This window comes from Rana temporaria, chromosome 4, assembly GCF_905171775.1.
Source record: "Rana temporaria chromosome 4, aRanTem1.1, whole genome shotgun sequence".
Taxonomy (NCBI): domain Eukaryota; kingdom Metazoa; phylum Chordata; class Amphibia; order Anura; family Ranidae; genus Rana; species Rana temporaria.
The window spans coordinates 115,776,212-115,793,271 of record NC_053492.1 but is presented as its reverse complement, the minus strand read 5'-3'; the positions used below and the strand labels follow the sequence as shown (position 1 = coordinate 115,793,271).

The window sequence follows — 17,060 nt, the reverse complement described above, 5'->3', positions numbered from 1 at the left end:
TAATTTCTTGCTTTTCCTATATTTACCTTTGTGGATAATTTGCAGTGTACTTTTGTTCATTTCTCTTATTTCCAGTCCGTTGTTTGTTACCTGGAAAGCTGGACGTGATAAGCGTCTTCGTGGCTGTATCGGGACCTTTTCAGCCATGAATCTACACTCAGGTCTCAGGGAATACACCTTAACCAGGTACCAACACCAAAACAGATTCGATTTTCAAGTGGCAATTTATATTATGGATATATTTGGGTTTAGTTTAGGGATAATTTGTATCATCCACTTCATATAAGGCTACTACAGTACATCCAGAAAGTATTCACAGTGCTTCACTTTTTCCACATTTTGTTATTACAGCCTTATTTCAAAATGGATTAAATTAATTATTTTCTTCAAAATTCTACAAACAATACCCCTTAATGACAATGTGAAAGAAGTTTGTTTGAAATATTTGCAAATTTATTATAAAAAAAAAAACATGTACATAAGTATTCAAATCCTTTGCTTAAAACTTTGTCGAAGCACCTTTGGCACCAATTGGAGCCTGAAGTCTTTTTCAGTACGATGCTACAAGCTTGCCACACCTATTTTTGGGCAGTTTCACTCATTCTTCTTTGCAGGACATCTCAAGCTCCATCAGGTTGAATGGGGAGTGTCAGTGTACAGCCATTTCCAGGTCTCTCCAGAGACGTTCAAGGCTGGGCCACTCAAGGACATTCACAGAGTTGTCCCGTAGCCACTCCTTTGTTATCTCGGCTGTGTGCTTAGGGTCCTGTTAAAAGATGAACCTTCATCCCAATCTGAGGTCCAGAGCGCTCTGGAGCAGATTTTTATCAGGGATGTCTCTGTACATTTCTGCATTCATCTTTCCCTTGATCCTGACTAGTCTCCCAGTTCCTGCCGCTGAAAAACAACCCCACGACATTATGCTGCCACCACCATGCTTTACTGTAGGGATGGTATTGCCCAGGTGATGAGCGGCGCCTGGTTTTCTCCAGACATGACGGTTGCCATTCAGGCCAAAGAGTTCAATCTTTAATTCATCAGACCAGAGAATTTTGTTTCTCGTGGTCTGAGAGTCCTTCAGGTGCCTTTTGACAGGTGGGCTGTCATGTGCCTTTTACTGAGAAGTTGCTTCCGTCTGGCCACTCTACCATACAAGCCTGATTGGTGAAGTTCTGCAGAGATGGTTGTTCTTCTGGAAGGTTCTCCTCTTTCCACAGAGAAATGCTGGAGCTCTGTCAGAGTGATCATCGGGTTCTTGGTCACCTCCATGACTAAGGCCCTTCTCCCCTGATCTCTCAGTTTGAGTCCTGATGGTTCCAAACTTCTTCCATTTCAAGTTGATGGAGGCCACTGTGTTCATTGGAACCTTTAATGCTTCAGAAATTTTTCTGTACACCTCCCCGGATCTGTGCGTCGATACAATCCTGTCTCGGAGGTCTACAGACAATTCTTTGGACTTCTGTAGACCTCTGGCTTGGTTTGTGCTCTGACATGAACTGTTAACTGTGGGATCTTATATAGACAGGTGTGTGCTTTTTCCATATCATGTCCAATCAACTAAATTTACCACAGGGGGACTCCAATCAAGTTGGAGAAACATCTCAGGCCGGGTTCACACTAGTCCGACAAACGCTCCGACATTGGGAGCTCATGTCGCATGACGTGTGAAAATAAATTTTTTCCTATGGGAGCCGTCTTAACTGGTCCAACACATGTCGGAGCAACTTTGCAAATGCTCCCTGTACTACTTTGGTCCGACTTTGATCCTACTTCACTCCATTGAATATCACTGAAGTCAGATCAAAGTCGGAAAGCAGTCTTGCACGCTCCGACTTTGGCATGCGACTTGTACTCTGCTGATCTTGAGGGGAAACTCCACGCCAAATTTTAACAAAAAAACGGCATGGGTTCCCCCTCCAAGAGCATACCAGGCCCATGGGTCTCGTGCGGATTTAAAGGGGAACCCCCAACGCCTAAAAAACTTTGTGGGGGTCCCCCCAAAATCCATACCAGACCCGTATTCGAGCAGCAGCCTGGCCCCCCCCCAAAGCACCCAGCCCCCATGTTGATGAGAACAGGGCCTCTTCTCGACAACCCTGGCCGTTGGTTGTCGGGGTATGCAGGCGGGGGGTTATCGGAATCTGGGAGCCCCCTTTAACTTCTTCTTCCCTCTTCTTTTCTTCCGGTGTTGACTCGACGCTCCTTCCCGCTGTAATGCTGGGTGCGCGCTCGTCCCCACCCCCTTTCCTGACCTGCTGGGCTGCTGCTCGGATACGTTCTGGTATGGATATTGGGGGGACCCCCACGCTGTTTTATCGGTGTAGGGGGTTCCCCTTTAAATCCACACCAGAGGAAGAGTGACTGCCCTGAAAATGAATTGCCTCCCAAAATTAATGTACCTATTTAGATCCCTTCCGCTCAAATTACCCAAATCTTACGTCCTCAAAATTCAATCCCTGTTTAACAATTTCATCTGGAAAAATAGACCCCCTAGATTTGCGAAGGAGGTCCTTTACTGTTCTTCCAAGAGAGGTGGCCTTGGGGTTCCCCAGATCTGGCTCTATTATTTATCCAGTAGATTCTCCCAACAGGCCCAATGGAATATCCGCAATCCCAAGGTCCCCTGGGTTAGATTTGAAATGGACTCCATAGTCCCATTTTATCTCCCGGGCCTCATGTGGTCCTCTAACCCCACGGGTTTTGCCATCCGATCCAAGAACCTCATAGTGGCCTCTTCCCTACACCTCTGGGATAGTTATAAACTTAAACTAGGCTTAGTCTCACGACCACCCCTGAACGCCTCATACTTGGGTGACTCACGTTTTGCCCCAGCCTACTCCTGCCCTGAGGCTTTTCAGACTTGGGTGGACCTAGGCTTAACCAGGCTTCGGGATTTCTTGCAGGACTCCAAGTTTATGCCTTTTGCCACTCTACAGTCAAAATTTGGGATACTAGGGGGGGAATTCTATCATTTCCTCCAAATTCGGCACTTTTTTCAATCGCATTATGGTACCCCCCCCCTCTGATCGTCCTTCTGACTTTGAAACTATATGTAACTCTACTCCCAGAGGCAAGGGGTTGATATCGGGGATCTATGCTATGATGGTCGCGGCTCTTCATTCCACTGGGTTGAAATACAGGACCCAGTGGGAACGGGAGCTACAGTTGACCGCCAGTGACATGGACTGGCAATCCTGCTGGATCAATATGCGTAAAAGCACTCTTTCTCTCTCTATTAGGGAAACTGTGGTTAAGCTACTAACCCGATGGTATTACACCCCTATGCGCCTCCACAGTATATTCCCCCAGGCCTCCCAACTATGTTTTAGGGGCTGTGGGACACCGGGCTCCTATGTCCATTTGTTCTGGGACTGTCCCAAAATCAAACCCACCTGGACAGAAGCATTGAAACTGATTGACACCCTAGCGGGAGAACATGTGGACCTTAAGCTTACACAATGTCTTCTTTTTGATAAAATTCAAGAAGTACAGTTGCCCATGGCTAGGCTTATTCACGCAGTCTGCCTGGCCATGTTATGGGCTATTGCCCTTTGCTGGAAGAAAGATGCAGTTCCCTTCACGCTAATATTAAATAGAGTAGACCAAATGATGCTGTCTGAGAAAATATTTCACACCCTGTATGACTCGCTACCTAAGTTTGACGCCAAATGGAACCCATGGTTTCTATTCAGACTCCAGGACTGACCTTCCTTTTTACTTCTTTTTTTTTTGTTTAATTTTACATCTTTTCTCTTACTCCCTTTCTAATTCTCGACTACTCGAGATGACCGACCTTTCGGTCTCCCGTTGGACTGCAATATTGGCAACCTAGGATAATGTCTCTGGTTATTGTTTATTCCAGTTGTACCATGTTTCGATATATTTGCATCTTTCTGAAACGAGCACTGTTTGAAGTTGCTTCTGTTGTAACCAATACCTACAATGTACACATGTGCCTTTTGGCCGTATGCTTGCCTATACTTGACTATGTCTTGCCTTTTTCTATTTACAATAAAGCTCTTTTGAAAACAAAAAATAAATCCACACCAGACCCATGGGCCTGGTATGCTCTTGGAGGGGGAACCCATGCCGTTTTTTTGTTAAAATTTGGCGTGGAGTTCCCCCTCAAGATCAGCAGAGTACAAGTCGCATGCCAAAGTCGGAGCGTGCAAGACTGCTTTCCGACTTTGATCTGACTTCAATGATATTCAATGGAGTGAAGTAGGATCAAAGTCGGACCAAAGTAGTACAGGGAGCATTTGCAAAGTCGCTCCGACATGTGTCAGACCAGTTAAGACAGCTCCCATATAGAAACATTGATTTTCACACGTCATGCGACATGAGCTCCCAATGTCGGAGCGTTTGTTGGACTAGGGTGAACCTGGCCTCAAGGATGGTCAGTTAAAACAGGATTCACCTGAGCTCAATTTTGAGTGTCATGGCAAAGTCTGTGAATACTTATGTGATTTTTTTCATTTTTTTTATTTTAAATAAATTTGCAAAGATTTCAAACAAACATTGTTTTTAGAATTTTGAGGAAAATAATGATGCATAGTAACCCATTATTCTTTACCTTTGCAGGGAAACAAAGAGGAAGTAACACCCAATCAGGGTTTACTTCCTCTTTAAATGCAGGATATAGTGAAATGCATAAATTACTTTTGTCAACATACTTGGCTTACCGATCCAAATGTTTAACATCTACTATGCATACTACAAGTATAAAAATGATTTCTATTACATTAGTTTTTCATTCTGCAGTGCCCTTAAGGACAGCCGCTTTCCTCCACTAACCCGCGAGGAGCTGCCCAAGCTGTCATGCTCCGTGTCTCTGCTCACCAACTTTGAAGATGTAGGCGACTTTCTGGATTGGGAGGTGATTTAGTAATTTTAAAAAGAATCTATAAAGGTTGTAGGTCAACTTTCTTTTACCTTTTTTGATTAGATTTAGAAAGTTTTTTAAAGATGATGTTTTTTATCTATTCTATTTCAATACATTTTTATTGATGTTTTCAAAGAAGCGCTATAATTTTTTTTTACACTGTTCTGCCCCCTGTGGGACAAGTACAATGTAACATTTTGTCCTGTGTAACTAGGAGCTTCCTAAGTGTAGTTATGAAGTTTGACCTGTCCCCCCCCCCCCTCTCCGCTCTCTACCCTTTTAGGGCCCTATGCATTCAGGGATGAATGCCTGGAACGCAGGTCCCTGACTGCATAGGGCTAGTATGTGCAATTTTGTTGGCCAGCAAACACAATATAAGCTTGATTTTTACCTTTTGTGCTAGTTCACACCAGATGCAGTTCCGTGAGTTTTTTGTCACTAAAAATGCATGGACAGTATTTTCCATGCATTCCAATGGCTCTAGTTCACACTGTGCAGTCAGTTTCCAGTGCAGGAAATAAAGTAGAGTGTGCTGCATTTTTTCTGCACAGAACTGTATGGACCCTAGAAAATGATATCAAAAACGCACTGGAACTGTGTGTGGTGTGAACTGTAAGCAAAAACTGATCCGAAACGTATCCTGAGTGTATTTTTGTGGTGTGAACTGGCCCTTAGAGTAAACATGTATTCTATATTCACTAGCTAAAGTACGTGGTCAATGCCTGCCCGTTTCAGTACCATATGATGCACGTGTCATCCTGGGAATCCACTGAAAATCCCATGCAAATTCAGATTTTCTGAATATATTTGTTTTCATAGGGCTTGGCAGCACGTTACCCACCTAATGCCTTGTACACACGATCGGAATTTCCGATGAAAAAGGTCAGACGGAATATTTTCATTGGATATTCTGACCGTGTGTGGGCCCCATCGAACTTTTTTCCGTCGGAGTTTAGAAATAGAACATGTTTTATTTTTTTCCAATGGAAAAAAATCCTATCGGAAATTACGATTGTCTGTGTGGAACAAAACACGCATGCTCAGAATCAAGTCGACGTATGCTCGGAAGCATTGAACTTCATTTTTCTCAGCTCGTCGTAGTGTTTTACGTCACCGTGTTTTGGACGGTCGGAATTCGGTCTGACAGTGTGTATGCAAGACAGCTTGAACGGAATTCCGACAGAAAATTTCATCGGATTTTATCCCATCAGAAATTCCGATCGTGTGTACAAGGCATAACAGTATTTTGCTGTGTGAGCAGGCACCAAATGCTGCTTTGTGGGAGATAGTGGAGCATTTACACGTGACCCATACCTGTTGCTAAAAATATGCTTTCTATACAGAACACTTACTATAGCTAGTTTATTCAGAATACTGGCTCACTGAACTCTCAGCAAACAGCTAAGTACAAAGACGAGAACTGTTTTGCCTGATAAAGAATTTCTGAAGTCAGTCTTGTGATTCCGGTATCACTAGCACAACATGCGACCATGCAAAAAATCCACAGCAGCACAGCTATGTCAAATCATTGAAAGAGAATGGGCATCACTGCATTTTTCTATCTGCCTGATGTTCCACTTTAAAAATGGCTGCTGGCTTTGCACCAATCTACTCCAGATATGGGATTAGCTGATACAGTTTTGCCTATGCCTGTTTTTTAATTCTGTATGATCAGCTGATACAGATAGAAAACAAGTCTGCATTTACAAAGTTCGATCTTCTTTGTCTTTTTTTTGGAAATGAAATACTTTAAGCCCTGGTTCACACTGGGTACGATTTGGAACAATTTGAGATGCGATTTGACATGTCGATTTACATTAAATTGCGGCAGAAATCGCGGCAAAATCGCAGCCGCGAAATCGCGGTAAAATCGCGCATTTTACCGCGATTTTGAATTCGCAGCAGTGTGAACCTAGGCTGAAATGCAAATCTCACAAAAATAGATTTTGCCTTAATGTTTGCGACCAATCAGCACATGTTCAGCTCACTGAGCACATCTGGTGATGCTGGATTCACACAGGAAGGCAATTCAGCAGATTGTAGGGCTTTAGCACATTCACCATTGTTCCCTCCTAGTAGATATGCAGAAATAAACATGCTGATAATTGTTTCCTGAGCAGTGAATGTTCATTGCAAGTAACAAAATGCTATGGTCTGTCAGTAGACAAATATATACAAGTACATTTTCTCCTGTGTATAGCAATGTTTAATTTTATTTTATGACAGTTCCTTCCCAAAGTCTTCACAATCATTTATTAAATGTTTCCAATCAAAAGGGTTCAACTCTGTCTAGTTCTGTTAACTTTCCCATTCAGGTTGGAGTCCATGGAATCCGGATTGAGTTCCTAAATGAAAAAGGAGTAAAACGCACAGCCACCTACCTGCCAGAAGTAGCCAAGGAACAAGGTGTCTCTATTTGAGTGTCTCTACCTTTTACATATATTTTTTCCTGGTTCATGTTTACACAAAGACAAGATATAGTAATGTGTACTTATGATTTGACTGTTTGCATATTTTCTTCACTGCATTAACATGCGCTTTTAGTGTACGTTGATGTATGGCTTTCAGGCTAATTTTCTTTAAAGCATAAATTCACCTTTGGGAACATGTTACATGTTTCACCTGTTTTTATGGATGTACGGGCACACAGATACACTGACAGGTCTGCAGGAGACCTGCATGGCACAAGCGATCTGCTGATCACTGGTGCAATGCTTTACAGGCTCCAAAAACAAAAAGTTAATAAATGCAAATTTTTTTACATGCAAAAAAATTTGTATTTTTTTTCTTTTAAAGTGAACGTATCCTTTAATACGGCTGTTCAGATCGATACACTGTGTTGTACTGCAATTATAAGAACAGCCTAGACAATGGACTGTCACGGCTTTACCTGCTGTAGAAAACATGTAAGCCATCGCCGTTTCACCAGCAGATCAGGGAATAAGAAGGAGAGCAATTTCAACTTTATGAAGTTGAAGAGTATAAATATCTAACATCAGTCCATTTCATCTCATCCTGTCAACATTCAATTCAAAAGTGTGGGCATATGTGGGATAAGAAGCCACACAAACCGACCTTGTGCTTCAGATGTGGATATGGGTGTGTATGGCCTCAGCCAGCATTGCTCCAGCCACTCCCTCTGACATGTTTCGCCCCACTTCCCTGGCAGGCGGGGTGAAACATTTCAAGGGGGGGTGGCCACAGCAGCATTGACTGAGGTCATACACAGCCATATCCACATCTGAAGCACTAGGTCGGTTTGAGCAGCGTACTATCCCACATATGCACAGACTTCTGAATTAATGCCTGATTCCTGCTCCTACTTTCTGAATTCTGACAGGGACACCTGTTATCCTCCAGTTTTGAGCGGCGCCCCAAGTTTACCAATCCAAAATAATCTTTTTACAGATCTGACTACAGATGCAATGGCTATAATATGCTTACAGCCATTGAGCTTTGCTTTAATGAATAAACCCATGGCCATGTATCAATATGGGAATTGAGTCTGTTATATAACTTGTAACATGTATAACATTAGTGTAGAGATGTGCCTATCCTTGTTCACGCAGGAAAACCTGGCAAATCCCGGTTAGCTGCTAAGGGCACATGATCTGTTGCTTAGTGTTTATGGACCAGGCCCCCACTAGGACTAAATAAGATGGAAGAAGAAAAAAATCTGGACTAAAATAATTGGTGGGATGTTGCAGTGTACATTTAGGAGTATCTACTGTATATGACTTATTTTGTTGTTTGCAAAGCATACTGGGACTAGGTCGTTTCTTGACCTATGGGCACCTGCAAGTTACCTGTGGTTGGTTATTTCTTTTTGGTTGAGGATCATAAATAGAGAGAGTGCACACAGCTGGAAGTTGTAAAAAAACATTGTTGTCAGTTTCGTAATGACTTTTGTTACTTTGAAGTGTCTACATATCTTAATATGTATATGTGTTTCCCCAGACTGGGATCAGATTCAGACAATAGACTCTCTGCTCAGGAAAGGCGGCTTTAAAGCTCCTATTACTAATGAGTTTAGGAAAAGCATCAAACTCACAAGGTAAGTTCCTTTAGGGTACTATATGTTTACCTGTACCAAAAACGACAAACTTTTCATTACATTTAAGACATCTAGTTTTATTTTCCTATTTATCATGCAACAGTACTTTCCTGAACATATAATACAGAACACAGGCTTCTAAGTCTTTATTACTGAGCTTTATGCACCTATCATCAGCTGGGTGGACACTGACAAATAAAAAAAGCTGCTGGGACAAACTCCATATAACCTCTCTTACTCCCAGCTAGCCTCTGTTTTTTGCTAGTGTCCTTGGGTTATGGACTTCTCTCTGCTGAGAGAAGCTTGCCTTCTCATATGACATTTTTTTTCTGGATTTTGATCTCTTCTGAACCTTCTATTAAACTGGCTGCACCATAGACACTGCAGCTTTTTATTGCAGCTTCCAGATAGGTTGTCTCTCAGCCAGCACCTCCAGCGGCTGTACCCAGACCTCACTGCAATGAAGACGCATGTCTGGCCTGTAATGTTGTGCTATGCTGAGGACACTCCCCTTGGCACATAGCACAATGTGTGGAGTTAGCCACAGGATGCTTTACACATCCAGAGCCTTGGTCTGCTTGGTGCAGAGCCCAGACTCTAAAGACCCCTGCAGGGGTGTGCCCATCAAGGAGAGCAAAGTAAGGAAATGTTTAACTTCTCAATATTCCTTTGTTTGATCAGTAAGTCAGGGTGGAAGCTAGAGCTGCACAATTCTGGCTAAAATGAGAATCACAATTTTTTTGCTTAGAATAAAGATCACGGTTCTCTCATGATTCTCGCGGCATAACATCATCTTTCAAATTGGGCTAACTTTACTGTTTAGTTTTTTTTTAATTCATTGAAGTGTATTTTTACAGTGTGACATAAAATATTACAACAGCCACCATTTTATTCTCTACGGTCTCTGCTAATATATATATATATATATATATATATATATATATATATATATATCTCAAAAAAATATTTGGGGTCCTAAGTCATTTTCTAGCAGAAAATACTGATTTTAACTTGTAAGCAACAAGTGTCAGAAAAAAACGAAGTCTTTAAGTGGTTAAACTGACCTCATTTACAGACCGAAGTTCATCCCTTTGATCTAAAAAACAAAATGTTACAATGTTTCTCTTTATCTCCCAGCACTGAGGAATGTTGATAAACATTTGCTGGCTTTTTTTTTACAGATCTGAGCAGAGAACGGCTCTGCACATAGGATCGTGGAAATGCTGGATTAAGATTGTGAGGGGAGTTGAATCGAAGATCACAATTTTTTAACGATTAATCATGCAGCTCTAGCGGAAGCCTTTTAAACATTCAGAACCAAGGGTACCCCTGTTTTTTCCCCTTTGGGGATTATTTTTTCTGGTCATGCTTACAGGTGGCAGCTCGAAAAGCTCAGGGGTTAGCACTGCATTGGCACCCTTTTCCTCCTGGATGGCGCTATTCTGGAGGTCACCTGTGGTAGTGCTGTTGTGCGTTTGGATATTGACTCTATTGTGCAGTAGGGCCTCTGTTCGAATTGGTGGCAATGGCGCATGCCAGTGTAGCATACTGCGCCTGAATGGCCTTGCTTTGAAAGGGACATACAGGTGATGTACTGAGGGCTTATCCTCCCCACTCTATCACAGCGGTGCATGTGCATACCCCTTCTAGGGCAATGTTTTGAGGGTATGGCAGATCATAGAGTCAAGGGTCCAGAGGGTTCCAGTTGCTCAGCGTCAGTTTACGGCTTCAATGTAGGGGGTGGGGGGTGGTCACTACTGCTGTTCATGGGCCTGGTTCCTTGCACCCTTTTTGATTCCCTGTCCTCCTGTGGTAATATTCTGAAGAATTTTCTGCCATACTGTCTGAGTTCATGGATAGAATTTCAAGCCTTGTTAAGGCCATGGGCAACAGGAGTTGCACACCCATTCCATTTCTGCCTACCCTCCAGATTCAGCCTTTGAATTCACTATTGAACCTGATGAGGCTCCAGAGAAGGTGGATTTACAAGAGGAGGATCCCTCATCATCAGAGGCCATGAATTGAGAGGATTCATCCAGTGTTGAAGTCTCTAGGTTGAAAGAAATACTTTCTGCGCTCATAGACACAGTACACTTTTGCTTGACATTAGAGGAGATTGGAGGAGGCTGAGGGCAATAAAAGGTACTTTTTGAGTTAATAAATACATACTTGTATAGAATTTTCTTTTTTTAAACCAGAGTTTAGTGTCACTTAAAAGCCATTTTCCCTGGCTAGTCCTGCCATGCAGCCTGCTTCCATGACTGTCCATCAGATTAATTGTGATCTGGTCAAAACGTATGGCTTGAGACCCTAGTTCATTAGGGATACTTCTGTCCACAGTTGATTAGCATTGTTGCATACAGCCTTACAATACTGTGTAAATGCATTTGCTAATGCCTTGGTTAATTCTCTCTGTCAACTCTCCAGTATGGGCCCTCTTTCTTGAGATAAGTACATCAAGAAGATTATAAGAATAGAAGTACTCTCCTCCTCCAAAAAAAGAGGGCTTGCACCTCCATCAGTAGGTGTTTCACTCTGGATGTTAGAAAGGGTTCCTTTCATCCTTCCATGACTTCCAACACCAAGGCTAAGACTGGAATGTTTTTCCATAATAAGATGTAGCCTTCCAAACTAGCCAAGTCAGGTGCCAAGGCCAGTGACAGGGAGACCCCACTTTTCGAAGTGGGAGACGTTTGTCAGCTTTCAGGTTTTTCTGGTTCAAACTTATTTTGGACCTGGAAACCAGCTGGAATTTCACACTTTGCCTTCCCCTTACTTTATGTTCTCAAACAAAGCCCATTCTCTGTCCAGGCGGTACTAATAGCTGGTATGCAGCAACTATTCTCAGGGGTTGTTGCTATCATCCAAGCAGGAAAATGCTTTCAAAGGTTTTATTCAAACCTCTTTATGGTCCCAAAGCCCATTGAAGAATTGCGTCCAATTCTGAACTTAAAATGTCTCAACATGTTCCCGCAGATACAGAAACTTCACATGGAGAATGTGAGATTGGTCATTGTGTACCTTCTTCAGGGGTGTTTTCTGGCTCCCATGGATATCAAGGATGCCTACCTGCACATCCCCCATTTTTCCATAAAACCATTATTATCTGAGTTTTGCGATGGGTGACCTGCACTACCAGTTAGTCACTCTTGCTAAGGGATTGGCTACTACTTTGATCTTCTGCTGAAGAATCAGTCTCCTCTGTCCTTAAGGGACCACAACTGCCATACTGTGCAATCTTGGCAGAAATTCCACAGGATTTAAATCTTCACTGCAACCATCTCCAAGGCTGGAGTATCTGGGCCTGATTCTAGACACAGCTTTGTCCAGGACCCTATTGCACTGTGGCAAACATCTATCCTACCATGCTTGCACATCGAATTTCAAGGCTCAAAGATCACTCTCAGTTTGTGTCTACATGAGAGTGTCGAGATGGGGGTATCAGATATGATGCGTCTTGGCGATTGTCCTTTACTAGTTTTGCAGCAATTGTCGCTTCTTCAGAAGGATCTCAACACTGGGGGTCTTTTCCATCCCTTCTACAATGTTTAAGCAGTACACATGGCTGTAACGATTGACTGTATTTAACAATTATTGTCAATGTGGTTCTTTCCACAATGTTTTTATTTTCTATATATTATTCAATTAAAAAAAAAAGATATTCTTTTGTTTATGTCCTTGAGGTACAGAGATAGTACAAGTCTCTCTCCCCCCTGCCAGGGGCAGTTCTGAGGTGCCCCCAGGCTTCTCTTTCTAGTATGTACAAGCTGTCTCTGGACCATCCCATGCATCTGACTTCCAAGACACGACTCTCCCTCCCCTTAAAATTTACAACACAAAGATGAAGTTAGGGAAACTTTTTTCCTGTGCAGTCATGAAAGGTTCTCTCTGATGCTGCCTTATGGGCTGGGGAGCAATCCTGGACACCTTTTGCAGTATATGGGACGTTGTTATTAAATGCGGCTCATATACCTATTATTAATCTGGTTGTCCCTTCATCACTACACTACCTGGGAGTGGGAGCAGGTTCTATGGGGAGGATGTCCCAGTAGCTTTTTGTTGCTATTGTCCGATTACCTAATAGTGATAAATCAATAATCCCATTTTGTCATCTATAATTACCTGTACACAGGCTAAATATTACTGTTTGCTCACAATGGGGTTGATTTAATAAAGGGGTTTAGATTGTTTACTTGGCCAAGTGAATTTTTACTTTTTAAGGGAAATTTACAAACCTGTGCAACCAAAATACATTTTATTTTTTAAATTTTCCATGCATGTGATTGGGTCTACTTTGCAAAGTGAATTTTCATCAAATTCACAAAGTGAAAATTCACTTTGCAAAGTTAACCTTATATATTTCTTTAGTAAGGACTCCAGCATTTGTATAAAATATTAGGTGGTACTAAAAGGACAACTGCACCTGTTTTGAAAATCATTATTGTAATTAACTTTGCACAGGTATTAAATCGTCAATATACAATCTATAGATTTTTTTCCCCACACAAATTAAAGTATCTATAAATGTTTTCGTACATATTTCACATGCCATTCACCCAAGATGCACACATCTAGACTCCAGTGGAAAAGTAAGTACAAAAATCTCTTTAACAGAGATTTCTAAACATGTACTGACAGATATTAAATTCCTTTTAATCAGTGCAATCAATAAAAAAATAAATAAACAATAAATACCAGATATTGCAAAAATGAACAAAAGTTGCAAGCTGAACACGCTAAAGATGATTTCACCACACCCTCCATGCTAATATAATCACAATATAGTACAGCGCAACCTTTAAATACAATCAAACGAGTGAACAATGACAATCTCCAAATACAATGATATGTTACTAACAAAAATAGTGAATAAAAAATATTTTATGAAATAAATCAAATTAAAATTCACAGATGTAATCATATACTAAAGTCCAAAGTAATAAACAAATCCACCACTATGCTTCAAAGTGATATATCTTTGTAAAAACAAAAATTCAAGTGTCATTCGTGCCTCCACCAACAGTGAATGATGGCTGCTCAACTCCAAAATATGACCAATAAATCACCAGTATTTTCACAAAAGCATTTGCCCCCTTCAGGGGTTAATCCTCTGGTGTCCTCAAACGTTCCTCTCTCCCCGCCACTGAACATGGGGATACATTTATAAAAAGGCGAAAAGAAAAGAGCCACTAGTGTTCTACGTTTCAAATTTTAACAAATTTTAATACTGCCCATGTAAAGCTAAAAATCCACTTACAGGATACGGCACTGTAACAATGCTGAACAGGAGCGCAGTATTACAAATCGGCTCAACGCTGCTAGTAAGATGATCATGGGATGACATCACAATCCAGGCTCCGTCCCCCTATACATGTTGCATCCTAATGCGGAACTTCTTCAGTAAAAGATAAGCTAGCACCATTTTCATAATTTCAAGGGATACGGGTGTTAAACTGTGCACACAGAGAAGGCTTTCAGCTATAAGAGTAAGACATGACATACATTAGGTATTTACCTAAGATGTTTACATTATTTTGTCTGGAGTTTCACTTTAATGAAAATGATGGGATGTATGCATAGATCTGTCTTCCTGAGTTCCAGGTATCCTACAGGCTGACTAATCCATAGGTATGTAGTCAGCTTTGATCCTTATTGACTAAAAACATGCAAATGTATCTGTTTATCACCTTACATTTTTATGTGTTTAAGCATTTCATGTATCACTGTGTTTCTGGTACAGGTACCGAAGTGAGAAGGTGACAATCAGTTACACGGAATACATGGCCTCCCGCCAACCAGCACAGCAAAATGGCACTGTGCATGCACCGCCTCATTATACGCATTACTCCTGACACAGCGCTGCCCCCACCGCAGCCCTGTCCCCCGCTCGCCGGCAATGCCTGTGACCTTCTGACATCTGACTCCTCCTCAGCTCCCTCCTCCTGGTCCAGTTACCTGTACTACTGCACCATCTTATGAGCTTCACCAGAGGGGGGAGCAGTGCCCAGAGACTCGCAGACACATGCAGCCTTACCTCACCCAAGCGCTCTCCAGGGACTAAGGAGGGAGAGCTACGGGGGATGTTACAGTCTCCACCAACCCCTGAAGTGTATAGGGGTCACTTGCCCCACAAAAATAGCACTTTTAGGTTTTTACATTCTTAACTCCTTAATTTTTTATTATATAAATAAATATGTATATATATATATATATATATATATATATATATATATATATATATATATATAGTCTTTTTCTAACCTCAAGAAATATCCTTAACTTACAAAATGGGATCTCTTACCTATTATGCTTGCCTTGAATTGGATAACATGTACTTAGTGTGGTGCTCTGCATCAGGAACAGCTAGGCCAACCCAGATCTTGTGCCACACTTGTTGCTAATGAGAGACGCGTGGCACAAAAAGACTAGACAATATACAAAATAACTTTTACCTGGCATGTGAGTTTCCATGTGGTTTTAATTGTTACATATATAAAAATATATATTTTACCCTTAGCACTACCATTTTTCACTTTTTAGTCTCTTTATATAATAGGGATACAACTACAACTTAACGTTTATTGGAGCTCTGTAATACCATGCAGTATACACATGCATTCAGGCCCATATTACTGATACAAGCATAGAAATTATTTATACTATATTATGCTGCAAACAAGACAGCTCTTTTATAATTGCCATGGGTGGCAGTGCTTGTGGGATCTCTGCATTAAAATATAAAGAAAACACAGATCTGGAATATTACCCATGGAAACTCCTGTCCACTTTAAAGCCCAGTTTTACTTTTCTGACAGTTTTCGAAAAAATAAAGCAAGGGAAGTGAAAGAATCAACTTTTTTTTTCTAGCTAACAGCATTCCTTAGGCTAGCCATACATGTTACGATTTTTCTCGTTCAGTCCTTCAAACTAAAGGAGAGAAATCAATAGGTTTTCCTATCTACACTAAACAGCATGGATGGAAGAATCTGTCCACTTGGCATTTGTATTATGACAGCTGCTGCTTCTGCAGCTGTCGGAATACCTGAACAGTGACTGCATTTGATTGGCTGCAGTTAATTGTTCAGCCAAGAATTTCCTACCCAGTTTTTTCGATTTTCAGATTGAAGTTTGTCCAGCTTGGTGGTGTAGACTGAGCATTAACCTTATTGTTGTACAGGATTTTGATCTATTCAATATATTGAATGGGAAATGTTCACATTTTTCAAATTGCAGTGTGGATTTGTGGACGGTGCTGTGTCTATGGAATGCTGTGCCTATGGGACCCTTTGGATTACTCTAAATATGTATGGGGATACAGCAACAGCTCTGTATGATAGTAAACATAATGTTATTGTTCCTTACCAGGCATGATGGATTGTTCAAGAGCTAGTACAAAAACGTTAGGTAATCTATACCAGTTACAAAGTTGATTCATTAATTATTTCACTGCCGAGCTTTTATTAAAACAAATTAGTCAGTAGGGTCAAGTTTAATTGAAAATTAAAGTTACTTTTGTTTTTAAATGTTACATTTATACATTACTGTTCCATTTGTATTCCATGGACACTATGTCTATAATGACATATTTTATGACAGTTGTCATGCCTGTTGGCAAACTGGAGAGGCAGCTCAGGGGAAGAGTGTGCACTTGTGTAGCAGGGACAGGGAGAGAGGATGGATTTTGCACATGAAATGTCAGACTTCCTTGATGTCTTCACTACCGGAGAAGCCAGCAACGAGACAGCAATTTTCTGGCCTCTCCGGCAGTAAATCTGATAAGTCCCCCCCCCCCCCCCCAAAGCATATACCCCCTCCCTTCCTCTGAGGAATATCGGAAGATTGTTTTTCCTTTCATGCTGCTCAGAATAAATTGAACTGATTGAATCAGACAATGGAATTTGGTGCTGTCTTGATTTACAACACTTGGGCACATTTACATTGACAAAAGAGAACTTGTATTCTGGGGGAATCAATCAATAAAGCACTTAAAGGGTCACTAAAGGAAAAAAAAATTGCCTAAAATTAATGTCTGCAAGGTAGACAGACAGAATTCTGTTAAAAACGAGTAAATACCTATTAAATTCCTTCATCTATATCACCTCCGGCATTCTAGTTTCTGTTCTC

General features: G+C 41.3%; 1 protein-coding gene across 2 annotated transcripts in view; it reads left to right on the top strand.

Moving 5' to 3' along the window:
- AMMECR1L (AMMECR1 like) overlaps positions 1–16,829 on the top strand; it is a 54,573-nt gene extending 37,744 nt beyond the window's left edge. For both annotated transcript variants that reach the window (XM_040348859.1, XM_040348858.1), the window contains exons 3-7: positions 76–186; positions 4,762–4,876; positions 7,198–7,288; positions 8,840–8,936; positions 14,677–16,829. In XM_040348859.1, coding sequence (XP_040204793.1) covers positions 76–186; positions 4,762–4,876; positions 7,198–7,288; positions 8,840–8,936; positions 14,677–14,788 — 526 coding nt within the window. In that variant the 3' untranslated portion in view covers positions 14,789–16,829. The remainder of the gene's footprint in view (positions 1–75; positions 187–4,761; positions 4,877–7,197; positions 7,289–8,839; positions 8,937–14,676) is intronic.
- Positions 16,830–17,060: the final 231 nt, after the last annotated feature.